This window comes from Salmo trutta, chromosome 14, assembly GCF_901001165.1.
Source record: "Salmo trutta chromosome 14, fSalTru1.1, whole genome shotgun sequence".
NCBI lineage: Eukaryota > Metazoa > Chordata > Actinopteri > Salmoniformes > Salmonidae > Salmo > Salmo trutta.
In genome coordinates this window covers 43,736,477-43,753,091 of record NC_042970.1, presented here as the reverse complement: position 1 = coordinate 43,753,091, position 16,615 = coordinate 43,736,477, and the positions used below count along the sequence as shown (strand labels likewise).

The following is a 16,615-nucleotide window of genomic DNA, read 5'->3' as shown; positions in this document are numbered from 1 at the left end:
TGATGGATGGGTGGGCGGTGCTGACTACGTGAGTTTGGAGTCAGACCAGGGACAGGATAGAAGTATTTGAACCAGGAAGAAGTCACATTCCGATCGATGTCAGAGTCTTGAATGACGACACATGCTGCCGTGGCCCATAGAATGTAGATTTTAGAGCGGAGTGTGTTTAGTGTTCTGTAGTGCACTGTATGTGAAATAGGGTGTTATTTGAGGTTTGTTTAAAGAGTCTGTTTCCCAAGGGTGTAAAGTATTTACTGTAAATCCTTCCACATATCAGATCATCATGGTCAGTCCTCACTAAGTTAGAATAATCAAAACTGGTTCATTAGCCTGTTGTCAACATGACATGAACTTTGGAGGATCAACAATGACCCTATTGATGTGGTGGAATGGGTCAGTTTAGAGGAGTGGGTCCCTCTACTTGTGTCCTTTTAGTTATGCACACACTGATGGGAAAGAAGTTGACAGGTGGAACCAAATTCCTGGGAGGCCATATTGCGTTGTGGTCTGTTCAGATCAGTTAGGTCCAGGTAGGACAGCTCAGAGTGGAGGACCGCATGTAAATGGACGGGGGAAACGTCTTCATAATAAAACAGGTTTACAAAATGGCTGGAGGAAAATCTGAAGGATTTTGAAGGTGGAGCTAAATGTACTCATCTGATCCCATTGTAGAATCAACATTCAAACACATGGACGGCTTTTAGTAGCTAATTAAAATCTCTTTATTACAACCACATGTACATCGTCATCCTACCCCAAAAAGAGTCTTCTGAAAAGTGAAAACGAGCAGAACCGGAGAGTTGCACAGACGTTAAGGTGTGGGAGACGTTTGGAGCCCTGTCCGTGGGGAAACGGTACAGTGGGAGTAGGGAGAGGAACCAGAGGTGTGCTGAGCTTTAAGTCACAAGTCCGCCCCCCCCCCCCACCCCAAGCGTCTCCTGTGCGATTTCACTTCTCACAGGAAAAGAAGGCTATTTTCAGCCTTAATAATCCTCACCATACAGTATATATATATATATAGAGAAATAGAAGAGGGGACGGAGGGAATAAATCCTGTCGTTTTCCATCCATATTCCGAGCATTTGAGTCGTGCCGAGTGTGACGTGGAACACCTCGAGGAGAGAGCGACCGAATCCATCACGCTCTCTTTCTCCCTCTCTCCATCCCTCCCTCCCATTCTCTCTCTCTCTCTTCTCAGTATTCATTTCCCTCTGTCTCTCCCCCTCTCTGTCTTCCATTTCTCTCTTCCTCTGCCTCTCTCAGCTCACGCATCAGGCAGGTGTGAGTCTTTCTTGCTGTTTGTGTGTGTGTGTGTGTGTGTGTGTGTGTGTGTGTGTGTGTAAGAACCACACGCGGTGTGAGAGTGTGAGAAACACACTCAGTGCATTAAGGTGTGTGATCCTGTAGCGCCATGTGCCACTAATGACGAGTGCCGACAACACTAATCACAAAGCAAATCACACCTATTATCATTATTACTACATGAAGTTATCAATGACAGTGTGAGTAGTACCTACCACAGTGAACCTTGAGTTAACAGGGCTGCATAGCTCTGACATAATCCTGCATAGCCCTGACATAAGTCTGCATAACCCTGACATAAGCCTTTTTCAAAACATTTTATACATCTGACCCCCATCTGTCTGATCAATCAAGGGAGAAATACAATTTTTTTTACAGACATTGTGGCCCTCGGCAACTAGAGCTTAACACCCCATTGTCGACCCTGTGCCCTAGCCTTGTACGGTACGTTCCATAATGAATATGTACAGAAGAAAATAACACAGAAGGAACAAGGCTATACATAGCCAGCTAAGACCAATATACACAATCCTGGTCCGCTCCTTTCAAACCATAAATAAAGCCAGACACAGCTCTCTTTACAAATTATTTTTTTTTAAAACACGTTTTTTGTTGTTGTTGTTGTTTACATGGATTGTGAGTGTTATATCTGGAAAGGCTCTACACCACTACGACAAACAATTTTATTCGTAACCTTCCATAAAAGCTTTGTGAGCTAACAACAACACCAATAGATCGTTCTACAGTCATTCCACTGGCCAGAGTCCCTTCCCTGTACAGTCAATGTTCTGTGGGTTAATTGTAAAAACACCAGCCTCTCTCCTGGGCCTAATTGACTCCTAACCTGCAGAGGCCTCCAGTACCACAACTATTTACCATTAACCTCTGGCCAGCCTCAGGGTCAGCCTACTCCATCTATCTACTCAACAGTATCTACCCCTGGAAACAGGTCATGTAAACGTCAAGCCAACGATAGGGTGGAGAGGGTTGGGTTGGTTGTTGCGGCATCAAGGGTACCAGGCGGGTCGAGCACAATCACATCAGGCACCGTACAAACATCTCCCACTGCAACACCCTCCCCCTATAAGACTGTAAACTGGATCTCGGTGTCAAAAACACGTTGATTGAGCGGGGCGGTTATCAATGAACACACAGTGCTACGCTTGCTGTGCTGTGGCGTCGGTGTAAGACTACGATCTTATCTCGTGTCCAGCGAGCTGTGTTCTGGCGGATTCTCTTACGGTGCTGTATTGCTTTTAGAAATCTCAGTCCCGTTTTTAGTTGAGGCGTAAAAGTCAATGTTTCATCAATGTCAGCGTTTTTTTGTTTTTTTTTTACATAAAAAAAAATTACCCAAAAATAAGAGCAACAAAATGACATGATACTGTATAGAGCTCGCCAGCTTGTAGTCTTAAAACCCGGAAATAAGTTACCTCTGGTTCGTTCATCCATCCCTAGGGGAAAAGTGAATGGGGAAAGAGTTTTTGGAACAAATACCGAAAATAAGGTCTGAGGTTGACACGTGCTTATGACAGCTTCTACATTTTGTTCTATGAGATAATAGCAGTCAGTTAACATGACCCTTACGGATAATGAAGCTTTTATGTGATCTATGTGTTTTTTATAACAACATAAATTCTTCAAAATTCACAAAAAGTGGCGTTAGCTGATGAAGATTCTCATAGAACAAAATGTATAAGATCTCCTAAGCCAGTGTTTCCGCACAGACCTTATTTTCGGCGTTTATCCAAAACCCCTACAAAAACGCCATTCATTTTCCTCATCGGCTTTGTCCAACGAACCATGGCGGAGTTAGTGCCTACAAAAAGACGCCATTACTATTTCTCTCTATTGTGTTTTAGAAAACTGTTTTTCAAACCCCATGAGCATGAGGCAGCCAGACATGGTGCAGACACACACACACACACACACACACCGCTCCTCTCTCACACAGACTCACAGATTGTAACAGACACACACTTGCAGTGTGTTACAGTATTCAGTTAGTAAGAAGGTCATGCACTGACACACACACACACACAAAGCTATTGTCCGTGGTGCTTTATAGTGGAAAACACGCATGTACACACACACACACACACACACACACAGACCCTATACAGTAGTGACAGTCAGTAGTGAGCTGGGACAGAGGGACATCTCGTCTCGGGTACCCAGCCTCGTCCCGTGAGTCAGCAGCTCCTCCACCGTCGTCCAATCATCTAACAGCTTCCTGTTCTGCAGACGACTCAACTTCCTTTGGCTGAGCTCCAGCACCGTGTTGCACCGGCCATCTCCCAAAGACCCTCCCCCTCCAGACATAGCCTCTTCCTCTTGAATAACTCCTCTCCCTCCTCCTCCCATAGCTCCTCCTCTTGTGTTGACGCCTGCCTCTCTCAGAGAACCTGATCCTCCATTGGCTCCTGGCCTTGTGTAAGCCTGTTGCCCTCGGGCCTGCTGTTGCTGCTGTTTCTGCTCGCGGGCCAGTAGGAGGTGCTCCCGTCTCTCTGTGCGGCTCCAGTACCTCCCCCTCATCACCTCCTGACTCTCCTCATCCGTACTCATCCCGCTGCGCTCGTCCGCTAGCTGCGACGCCCGGTCGCGAAGAATCTGGTTCCTCACAGCTCTCGGGTTAGGATGGTTGGAGTTAGTGTTGGGGTTAGGATTGGGGCACTTCCTAGACCCTCCACCGACCCCAGCCCCGACCCCAGTGTGGCCCTCCAGGGTGCTGTAGAGGCCCCCACCACCCCCTGACCCCTGGTGGGACAGCCGATTGGCCGGTTTAGGCCATGTCTCATGGATGTCCATGGATGTCTGGGGAGGGTGGGTGAGGGTGCTGAAGCGGTGCACCTCTCTTCCTCTTTCTCTTTGTCTTTCCCGCTCTCTTTCTTTCTCTCGTTCTCTTTCTCGCTCCCTTTCTCTTTCTCGCTCTCTTTCTCTTTCTCTTTCTCGCTCTCTTTCACGCTCCCTTTCACGCTCCCTTTCTCTCTCTCTCTCTTGCTCCCTCTCCCGCACTGGTATCTCTGACATAAAGCTCCTCTCCTGCTGCTGCCTCCTGTCATTAACCAGCTGATCATGACCTCCACTATTGTCCCAGTAATGTCCCCTTGGTAAGGGCACAGCTCCTCTGTGTTCCCCCAGCGAGGTTGCATGTTGCTGGGGTGAGAGGGCCAATCCTGCTGGGTGTGTGAGGACCAGTTCTGATTCTCCCTCTTCAGGCAGGCCCAGCTCCAGGCCTCTAGGTGGCGCTACCCCACAATGCTGCAGGGTGGCATAGGAGGGGGATGACGGGTGACTGGCCCGTCTGACACGCTCCTGGGGTGGGCCACGGTGGTGCAGGGTTCTGCTTCTCCGCAGCTGCCCCATTGAGCTGGAGCCCTGGTGCTGCAGTGGAGGTGGCGGCCTGCGGTGGCCGGAGGGGGTACTGCAGGTGGAGAGGACAGGCGCATGGGCAGAGAGGGGCGCAGGGGCGTGGTGAGGGTTGAATAGGGACCCGCTGCTTGAGCTGTGTCTGCTCAGACAGGGACGATCCGCCTTCCGGAACTGGACGGACGACACCCTGAAGATACAGAGGGAAACAGGAGTTGTAAATGCGATGAAACAGTGGTGAACAACATGCATTATCATCGTTCAACACTGGACTGAGGATACTTTGAAGATGGATGGCTATGGATCACGTTATAATGGAGAACTATGACAATCATAATGATCATTGTCTGGTGATAAACCCCTACCTGAAGAGTCCGTGGGGTGGAGGGCCCATGGATGGAGCGGCCAGGCCAGGCATGGAGCACGAGGGCTGGGGCTGCATGGTCAGTGCCTCAGGGATGGCTTCAAGCAGCTCTCTGTGGTTCTTCTGGCAGCTGTCGCGGCGCTCCCGCTCGCACACCTCCCTCTGGTGGTGGAGACGAGCTTTGTACAGGCACATGCGCTTCTCTAACAGCCTCTGGAAGCGGCGGAACTCTCCCGTACTCACGCTGTAGAACCCTGAGTCGCTCAGCTCAGACGAGATGAAGGACTCAGAGGATGGAGACCCTCCACCTCCACCCCCTCCTCCACTGACCGCCAGGCCCCCTCCCCTGGGGTGACATTCCTCCAGACCCCCCTCCTCTGTCTCCAGGCCAGAAAGGTCTCCCTGGTGCAGGCTACCGTCGGTCCAGCCCAGGCCGCTGTCCAGCTCATGGTGGAGTGGCAGGTAGCCCAGAGGTTTCTCCAACATATAGTCCTCATCCTCAGTCTGAAGGAGAGAGAGAGAGAGAAAGGTTAGCAATAACCCACAGTCACACACACAGTATGCAGCTATACAGCACATACACACAGACATGAATACACACACACACACACACACACACACACACACACACACACACACACACACACACACACCTGGCTGTGGTAACTGCTGGGCTCTTCTAGGTTGTTGCAGCAGCCAATCAGACAGCTCTGATCCCTCGGAACACGACTGGCCAGCTCCAGGTCCTTAGAGAGAGAGAGGTCCCCAGAGAGGGAGAGAGGGGATGAGAGAGTGAGAGAGCGAGCGGTTAATCAATGTTGAACGAACTATGAATAATGTGTGCTTACGTGAATAAACAAGCATTTGATTTTTTGAAAATGCTAATTAGAGAACTTTGGTTATGTAATTTCCATTTTCAAATATAATTGTATTGGAGCGAACAAGCCTCTCCAAAAAAATCCCCCTAAATATCCCTTTGTTATCAAAAGTCCTGATTATTAAGTATGGGCGTTAATGCAAGTCAGTTACATGCTGTAGGTTTGCAGTACAGATTTACTGCACTGAACTGCAGGTTGTGTCTGGCAGCAGTATCTGCATCAGCATGTGCTGTAGACAGTAAACGAGTATGTTTGTAGATGGGAGAGAGGAGTGTGTTTTTCCCCTCTGTATCCCGAGCTGAGCATCCTTCCATTCTCCAACGGGATTTCATTAGGCGCAGCTCACATTCCGCCCGCTGAACACGTGAGCGCTGTTTATGATTGTGTGAGCGTGTGCACACGGGTGTGTGTGTGTGTGTGTGTGTGTGTTTCGCTGAGTGTGTTTGGGTATATACTGTAAGTGGTGTGTTTGTATGCGCTTGACGACAAACGTGTCGGTTATTCAGATGTAAATAGGATCAGGCTTTTTGATTTGGTTATTCTTCTATTTATGCAGCGGCAAAGCACGCTGACTGTTTGTGCCTGAGCAATCCTGCTTGTGTGTGTGTGTGTGTGTGTGTGTGTGTGTGTGTGTGTGTGTGTGTGTGTGTGTGTGTGTGTGTGTGTGTGTGTGTGTGTGTGTGTGTGTGTGTGTGTGTGTGTGTGTGTGTGCGCACGTGTGTCTATAGTTCCATCTCAGGTCCCTAATGCTTGTCGGCAGCATGAATAATTCCAGACTGGGTTGGCTGAGGGAAGCTGCTCCATTTTGAAAAAAAATGCAGCGTTGTACAGCCCTGCTCTACACTACAGTACACAGTCAGCCCTGCTCTACACTACAGTACACAGTCAGCCCTGCTCTACACTACAGTACACAGTCAGCCCTGCTCTACACTACAGTACACAGTCAGCCCTGCTCTACACTACAGTACACAGTCAGCCCTGCTCTACACTACAGTACACAGTCAGCCACTCTGGAAAGTAAAAGGGCCTTTATTAAAAAAAAAAAAAAATGCGTCAAAGCCTTGATCAGCGAACTCTAAGGGTACGTTTCCTTCAAGAGGAATGCAATATGGACTCACGTTGGCCCTGATTCAGACGCAACTCATTGGAAGAGCTGGGGCCCTATTCAAACAAAAAGGCTATCCCGATGTTTACGGTTTCACCCCCCCCCCCCCCACACACCCTGGAGAAGTAAGCTCTGAACCTCCTCTCGTTCAGTATCTGTTTTTCCCTATATGTATCCCCAAGTGCAGTCCCCTGTTCAAAGAGCGCTGTGTACACTCTCACCTCCAGATCCATACAACCCACTACTATACCCACGAGCTTCCCACTAGTCCCGGGGTCGTTTCCTTCAACAGATAGTATCCTCTCAATGGACTTGCAGAACAACACAGACACAGACAGTATTCTGTAGGTCTAGCTCATTTCATCACATGTACCGCACCATACAGTACAATGGGCTAATTATCTTGGCTAATTATCATCGCCTGTCTACAACATAGGAAGTTATACCAGTCACAATAATGAGTGGGGGTGCAGGATTTTACACCGTTCATTGATTGCCTCTACTACAGGTACTGAGTGATGAATGGTGGTCCAATCACAGACAGAGTACCCACCTGCCGTAGACTTAATTACAGGGTATGGCATTGGCTGACAACATCAAGTGATTATTGTTCATACAAAACCAAAGGAAAAGCTTTATGACGTTACGCGTGGCATCCTACTACTAGGTGACAGTTTGTCAAAGTGCCTGTGTGAGTGTGTGTGAACATGTGTCTTTGTTTTGTCTCACCTGGTAACCCAGTGGCTCCAACTCCTCTATGTCTTGTGGAGCGGTAGGTAAGTACTCATATCTCCCGTTGTCACGGTGATCACGAGGCAGACTCATGTGGCTGCAGTAGTGTCTGAGAGAGAGAGAGAGAGAGAGAGAGAGAGAGAGAGAGAGAACGAAAGAAAGAAAGAGAATAAGAGAAGAGAGGAAAAGAGATATGGAGTCATCAAATCTAACAATTAGTGGAGCAAGATATTAGTGAATTTTTATAGACATTTGAAGTGTGTGTGTCACTCTATCTGTGACTCTACCTGTCCTGGTAGGCAGGGTTGACCCTGGGCATGGTTCCGGCTGCGGTGACACCCAGACTGCGCAGGGCCAGGTGGGGGGGCAGGGTGAGAGGCTCCCAGTGTCTCTCAGTCTGCGTGCTGCAGTCCTGTAGGCCGTAACCCCTCCCACGCTGGCTCTTGATCTGCAATGTGATTGGCTGCTCATAGGCAGCCAGGATTCTAAGAGCATCCTGTTTGCTCAGGTGGGAAAGATCCCGTTTGGTCAGGTGACTCAGATCCCGCCCACTGACCTGTGAGGAAACACAAAGAGACACATGACCCCCTATTCCCCATATAGTGCACTAGGCTCCATATTGTGGGGGTTCAGATTTCACTCATCTACTCTGTAGAGCACTTCATCACTACTTGTATTTCTGAGAGGTATTGACACGTTGAACGCACCGAGCTGTCTGTTTGAACTCCTGGCACACAGCTCGGACACCCATGAATACCCCACAAGACATGCCACCAGAGGTCTCTTCACAGACCCCAAGTCCAGAACAGACTATGGGAGGTGCACAGTACTACATAGAGCCATGACTACGTGGAACTGTATTCCACATAAAGTAACTCATGCAAGCAGTCAAAAAATAAAAATCAATGAAAAACATAAAAATACGCCTTATGGAACAGCAGGGACTGTGAAGCAACACAAACACAGGCACAGACACATGCTTACAAACACGCGATAACATATGCACTATACACACGTGTACACGTTGATTTTGTGTTGTAGATATGTGGTAAGGGAGTAGGGGCCTGAGGGCACACACTTAGTGTGTAGTGAAATCTGTTGTGAATGTATTGTAAGGTTTTTTAAAAAAAAAGTATAACTGCCTTAATTTTGCCGGACCCCAGGAAGTGTAGTTGCTGCCTTGGCAGGAAGTAATGGGGAACCATAATAAATACAAACACAAATACAAATCAAGGGAGGGGCTGCAAGGATGAGGACTAAGAGCATATCAGTGTTCCAACCCAAGAGGACAAACAAAACCTTTGGAATTCAATATCTGGCTTCTGCAATGAAGCACTCCCGATGCCAAGCATAGCACCAGAGCCATGACACTGGAGTCGCGAGCCAACAACACCCTAACCCAACCAGAGTAACACAGTTGTACACAGCATCTCTTATCTACAGTACATCACTAGCGCGACTCACCACCTACTACTGTACACACAGCTACAGAGACAGAGAGAGAGAGAGAGTAAAGAGAGGGAGAAAAGAGAAATAGAATGAGAGAGAGTGCAATAAATTGATTTACTGTGAAGGCTGCAGAGAAAGCACTGTGTGTGAGCGTGTCGTCTATCTCTGTGAGTGTAACGGCAAAATGTGTTGCATTTACAAATTGAAGCGTGTGTGTTTGTGATTGTGTATATGAGTTAGAGCTTGTTTGTGCGTCTGTGTGTCGACATGATCTGGAGAGATTTTCCTGACATGCTACCCCCATGAGGAGACACCCAGCCAAGGAGACACCCAGCCGAGGAGACACCCAGCCGAGGAGACACCCAGACGAGGAGACACCCAGCCAAGCACACATCCAGCCTTCTTTGAGGCATGCTGTAACACACACACACGCATACACACGAACACACACGAACACACACAAACATACACATTTCACAAAGCTAGAGAGATATCATTTAATGGTGTTATCCATGCAGTCCACTGTCCACACACACTCTCACACACAATGGCAGGATTATGGTGGCCTTTTACTGCGGGCCATGTGCACTGATACAAAATGCCATCTGTACAGAGAAGCTCTGTGGGTGAAGAGTCAGGAGACTGCACTGCAAAACAATCTTGTTGTTTTTACAGTACTATACAATACCAAATTCATTATTTACAGTAAATTGCTGTAAATGGCAATGCACTCTGGGTGATGTTAGGCGTAAACAGTTAATGATCATGTAAATTCCGAAGAAACTTTGGTTTATCAGTAGATTACTGTAACCACACAGCATTGTGGTATTAGCAATTGGTAACTCTGAGTGATCGGATTGAGCGACATCAAGGTCTTAAGTGAATCGACCAAACAAGGTGTGTACAACATTTACATGATTTACAAAATGAATTATACTGAATATTACACTTTAATGGAAAACTGTGATTTAGACGGTAAAGTTGTACATTTATTAACAATAAAATACTATCAAGCGTTATACAGCAGCATATTGTAAATTATGGTGCATTGTGGGAAAATGTTGTGGGCAGATAAAGAATTGCTTTATTTCGAATTCCACCCCACAGAATACATTAGCGTACTGTATTTTTGGAGCGCCAAAGTCCTTTTGATCACTAGTTGTTGCATGGTATTGTTTTTTATGTCTCATTCACATATTTTGAGGCGTGCCTTGTAAGAGCCTATGTTTGTGCTACCCGTTAGTGAGAGTGCTGTACCAATTTGAACCTGTAATATGTAACTTTTGGAGTGACTTGACCAAATTCACATACAGTTGTGAGTGATAGATCTGTCATTCCCATTGAAAGCAAGTCTAAGAAGCAGTAGATCTATTCTATATGTGCTATTTCCATGAGCCCCATTCTTAAGTTTTGAGTCTTTTACTTTGGTTTTGTACACCAGCTAAAAAAGTTACAAATACAATATTTTGGGTTATGGAAAATATATTTCACAGCTGTTTAAATGGTACAATGATTCTCTATACTATACTTGTCTGTTTTGTCACATAAACTGAAATTAGGTGACCTATTAGAATTTTAGCAAACAGGAAATGGTGGAGCGATTTCTGCATAGTGCACCTTTAACTGCTATGTGGTACAGTAGTAGTGCCCCAACAATTAAATGTGTATAGGGGACAGACTGGAGTGGCAGCAAGTCTCTAACATTTAATGGTTGAGTATTTTACATGTCCTTTTGTCTATTTTGCCCTCTAGCCCCAATTTATTGAAAACATTACCTAGCAACCAATCTGCTTGCACCAATCCCAAACATTACGGTAAAATACTGTAAAATACAAACCCCTTCTCCCCTCAATTAATGAATTCATCCATTAATTCATTACAATTATTGCAAAAATGTTACAGGAACGCACTGTACTGTTGTTTTACAGTAACGTACAGGCAGCCAGTTGTCTGTAAATTACAGTAAAAACAACAGTACAAAATATTACAGTAGCAGTATTGGATACTGTAAAATACAGTACGGTAACATAGTACCTTTTTTACGGTAACTTACAGGCAACTGACTGCCTGTATGTTACTGTAAAAGCAACAGGAAATGTTGTAGAGTGTAGGCATCACCCCACAGCAGAGAGAGGGGGTGGAGAGGAGAGGAGAGGAGAGGAGAGGAGAAGAGAGGGAAATATGGAGAGGGATAAATGTAAGTTAAATAGGATAAGTGAAGAGAGAGAACGTGAGAGACAGGAGGGGAGAGAGGGGAGAGGATTGAGAAAAAGAGGAGGGGAAGAGTGAAAGAGAGGAAGGAGGAGAGGGGCGAGAGAAAGCGAGAGAGATAGAGAGAGGGGAGAGACAGAGCGTCACAGCTCTCAGTGGTGTTGGATGGGCAAGGCTGTCACTCCTTGTAATCATCAACGCTGGTCACAAGAGGCTGCCACACACACACACACACACACACACACACACACACACACTGTCACACATCTACAATTGTACCCACACACACTGTCATGTACACATTCACGCACGCACGCACACACACAAAACCTCAAATGCCCCCATCACAGAGCCTCACTATAATACATAGAGCCTCACTATAATACATAGAGCCTCACTATAATACATAGAGCCTCACTATAATACACAGAGCCTCACTATAATACACAGAGCCTCACTATAATACACAGAGCCTCACTATAATACACAGAGCCTCACTATAATACATAGAGCCTCACTATAATACACAGAGCCTCACTATAATACACAGAGCCTCACTATAATACACAGAGCCTCACTATAATACATAGAGCCTCACTATAATACACAGAGCCTCACTATAATACACAGAGCCTCACTATAATACACAGAGCCTCACTATAATACATAGAGCCTCACTATAATACATAGAGCCTCACTATAATACACAGAGCCTCACTATAATACACAGAGCTGAATGTTGCTAGAACAGAGACAGCAGAACAGACACAATAGATGCAATCTTTCTAGAATATAGAATAACTCTTTCACACATATGGCATTTCTCTTATAATAAAATACATGCCCATCTAACTCTTATTATGTATTCTCACACACCCACATGCTCGCATACACATATGCAAGCGTGCACACACACACACACACACACACACACACACACACACACACACACACACACACACACACAGCAGGCAGCAGGCATCATGTCATGGTGTGTATTCTGTGTATTCTGTATTCTGTTCCGTTATTCCCCATCTCCTTGATCATGTACATGACACCCACACATCACCACAACCCACAACCCATAAATCCCATCTACACAGATACGCCACACACCCACATAGATGCACATACAGTACGCACGCACGAAAGCATGCACACACACTCACACACACACACACTCACACACAGATTTAGAAGGGTGCACACTAACCCCCAATCCATCGCCGAACAACGGCCCTGAGAGCCGACAGCCCATTGCCACGGCAACGGATGAGCGCCGAGTCTGAGGTTTCCCTCTGTTCTAAAGACAAGTCCGGCGAACGAGAGGAAGAGGAGGAGAAAGAGTGACGAAGTATCCAGCATAGATCCTTGTGCTCCAGCAGAGATCGAGAGAAAGATCTCCACGCTCTCGCTCCCTCTCTAGTGCTCTCTCCCTCCTTCCTTCACACTCTCCGTTTCTTCCTTGTTCTCTCTTTCTACTTCTCTCTCCCTCTCCCTACCAGAGGCAGCCTCTGCTAAAATCCAGAGAGACAGAAGCAGCTTCCACTGACTCACAGAGGATCTCAGCACTCTCTTCTTCTCAGCTCTCTTTCCGCTCTCTCTCTCTTTCTCTCGCCCTCACACACACACACAATCTCGCATCCCTCTCTCAGCTGTCATTCTACCCCCCTCCCTCTATCTATTACACTCTCTCTCCTTCCCTCTTTCTCCCTCCCTCTCACTCTCCCTCCCTCCCTCCTTCTGTGCCAGCCTTGTGTTGAGGCTCCACCCCCTCTTGCATAGTAACCCGGCTGGACTGTGAATGTCTGCACGCACTCTCTCTCTCTCTCACGCGCGCACGCACACACGCACACGCACACGCACACGCACACACACACACACACACACACACACACACACACACACACACACACACACACACACACACACACTGTGATTGGTCACCTCTCACATGGTGAGACTAGGGGGTAGAGGACAGGAGAGGAGGGGTACCCTGCCCCATCCCCCTGCAAAGTTTTCCTCGGTTGGAGGGAGATTCTTCTCTGTCTAATAGAGGTTCTCATATCCTCCCTTCCTCCCTCCCTATCTCTCTCCTGTTCTTATGCTCTTATTTTGTCTCTCTCTCCATCTCCCTCCTTTCCTGCATAATTCTCTCCTCTATCTCCCCCCACCTCTTTCTCTCTCCTGTATCTCCCACCCTCTCTTTCTCTCTCTCCTGTATCTCCCCCTCTCTCTTTCTCTCTCTCCTGTATCTCCCACCCTCTCTCTTTCTCTCTCTCCTGTATCTCCCACCCTCTCTCTTTCTCTCTCTCCTGTATCTCCCCCCCTCTCTCTCTCCTGTATCTCCCACCCTCTCTTTCTCTCTCTCCTGTATCTCCCCCTCTCTCGTTCTCTCTCTCCTGTATCTCCCACCCTCTCTCTTTCTCTCTCTCCTGTATCTCCCACCCTCTCTCTTTCTCTCTCTCCTGTATCTCCCCCTCTCTCTTTCTCTCTCTCCTGTATCTCCCACCCTCTCTCTTTCTCTCTCTCCTGTATCTCCCCCCTCTCTCTTTCTCTCTCTCCTGAATCTCCCCACCTCTCTCTTTCTTCTCTCTCCTGTATCTCCCACTCTCTCTCATTCTCTCTCCCTCTGCTTCTAAAATACAGTTATCCTCCTTGTTATCCCTCCCTCACCACGCTCCCTCCCTCCTGCTCTCCCTCCCTCTTTCCCGCAGGTGCAGGGGTATGGCTGCAGAAGCAGTTTATTCTGTACAAGCAACATGAGCTGGAGGGGGGGAAACCCTTTTCTCCCCAATTGAACATAGGAAGCAGCTCACATATGAACAACAATATTGTATGCAGTACCAGGACAGATATTGTATACATTATGTTGCTCCCGGACGTGTGCACGACACACCACACACACACACACACACTCACTCACTCTGAATAACCAGTTCACTGTAGCAGCGCTGTATGCTAATATGAACAGGCAGGCATGGAGATGACGGATGGATGAGAGAAGGAGAGATGATATAAATATGGAGAGATTGATAGATGAGAGATGGATGTAGGCTTGACTACATCTGACTCATCCTTTGTGGCCCCTCGCTGACTGTGCGTTGCCCTGGATACCAACGTCTGCTCGATGACTAAATGTAAACCTTAACTGTAAGGAAAGCGTGTGCTTATATGCACGTGAGTCTATGAATAGGTGGGTGTCCAAACATGTATTTTGAATTTGAGTGTGTATGTCCTCCAGAAATGTCAGTGTTTAAGGTGCTGGCATTCTTGTTAATGAGTGTTTTTGTGTGTAGGTGTGTGTGTGTGTGCGTGGTGAAGATTCCTGCAATGGATGCATGTCTTATAAATTCTGCCATTTCTATGTTGATTTGCGGGGGTGTTAGGATGAGGAAAACAGAGAGAGGAGAGGAAGGAGCAGAGAGAGATAGCACCCCCACACACATTGTAAAACGTAACAGGTTCTGCTAACTCAACTTGTTTGTGGAAACCCATTGCCTGGAACCATTCGAGTAACCCAAATCAAAGCATTCCAGTGTTCAATACTTAAAGTAATAAAGTGGGTTCACCACCCATCCTGTTATCTTTTTTAAGTTGTAAATACTTAACTGTTTTTTTTATGAACTTTTTGACACTCCTTCGTATTATGTATTCTGAGTCATAACGTCTGAAGTTACTTAAACATGAATAATTGTTGTAGTAAAGGGTCCCTTTTACTTAAATTAAATCATTTTTGTTTAAGTAGTAGTTCTTATTAGTAATTTTCTGTGGTCATGTCTTAATGTTTAATACTGTTTTATGTGTTCAACGATTTGTCGTTATAACCCACCTAAGCAGTCATTGCAGGATTCTGTATTAGTCTCTGTCGTTAAGAGTGGTGCACACGACCTTGTTCTTCTTCTTCTTTCAATTTGTAATGGCATATCACAACCAACTGAAAGGTTCATACACCGTCACTTACTGTTCTGGAGTGTGAGGCCGGTCACGGCCTCCCTATTCATCTGTTTCTCTAATCCAGCCCTGTGTTTCCACCTGCTGTTCTGGAGTGGGAATTCATTACACATTGTGACACAAAAAGGGAAGGGAAAAAGGGAAGAAATATTGCCCTGCCTACTAACCCCACATCCATTAAAATCTTACTGAAGCACATGTTATTCCTATCACTCTCTATTGGCCTCGGCCTATTCACAGGGAGCCTCTTAGGATCCCTCGCCCTGGACCCATCTTCCTCTACTACTCTCTTCACTGCCTCAGTATATGACACCTTCTATACTACTCTGATCCGGGCAACCTCAACCTGCCTTTCTCTTACCGAACACTTCTGATCTCCAGCACCATGGGTATCCCTACAGTTTCACCTAAACAGTCCCTACGTTTCACAAGTAATAGGTACGTTATTAGGATAACAGGTCAGAGTGCAGGCACAGCTAGGATTCAAACCCATATTCTCCTGTATCACCAGCTAAGCCTGACACGTCAGCAATGCAGGGTGGCAAGCCTGCTCGAATGTCCAAGCGCAAGGCTGTTTGCAAAGTGAGTTGGTGCATCGGCGGATAAAAAAAATCGCCCACCGTGAGGGTCGAACCAACAACTCTGAGATTATAAGTCTCATGCTCTACCGACTGAGGTAGCCAGGAAGCTCAATTGTAGTACTGACTTGGACCGAATACCATATAGCTCTGTTTTTGCAAAATATGGTGATCAGCGAGAGTGCTTTTCACAGCTCCTGTGGCGCAATCGGTTAGCGCGTGGTACTTATACAACAGTATGTAACGAAGCAATGCCGAGGTTGTGAGTTCGAGCCTCACCAGAAGCAAGTAATTTTCTTGAACCCTCTGCCTGTCAATTTCTTTTCCAGAAAAGGAGGATTTTTCAATCCATTTAGGAGGACGTTTCACAAGTAACAGGTACTTTATTAGGATAACATGTCAGAGTGCAGGCACAGCTATCATTCAAACCCATATTCTCCTGTATCACCAGCTTTGCCTGACACGTCAGCAATGCAGGGTGGCAAGCCTGCTCGAAAGTCCAAGCGGATGGCTATTTGCAAAGTGAGTTGGTTCTTCGGCGGAGAAGATAATCACTCCAAGTGTGGCTCAAACCCACAACTCAGATATTTTGTGTCTCTTGCTCTACAGACTGAGGTAGCCAGGAAACTCAATTGAAGTACTGACTTGGACCGAATATCGTAAAGCAATATCG

General features: G+C 46.7%; 1 protein-coding gene and 1 non-coding gene across 2 annotated transcripts; one reads left to right on the top strand and one right to left on the bottom strand.

The window, feature by feature from the left end:
- Positions 1-698: 698 nt before the first annotated feature.
- On the bottom strand, positions 699-13,039 carry LOC115147813 (uncharacterized). Its single transcript, XM_029690098.1, has 6 exons — positions 12,624-13,039; positions 8,038-8,306; positions 7,748-7,859; positions 5,689-5,781; positions 5,037-5,539; positions 699-4,861 (listed from the first exon to the last, which is right to left on the bottom strand). Exons 1-6 carry the CDS (start codon positions 12,666-12,668, stop codon positions 3,418-3,420), a joined length of 2,466 nt encoding a protein of 821 aa, XP_029545958.1. The 5' UTR covers positions 12,669-13,039; the 3' UTR covers positions 699-3,417.
- Positions 13,040-16,135: 3,096 nt separating this feature from the next.
- trnai-uau (transfer RNA isoleucine (anticodon UAU)) lies at positions 16,136-16,229 on the top strand. The gene is made up of 2 exons: positions 16,136-16,173; positions 16,194-16,229. It is a non-coding gene; the product is annotated as a tRNA-Ile (tRNA).
- Positions 16,230-16,615: the final 386 nt, after the last annotated feature.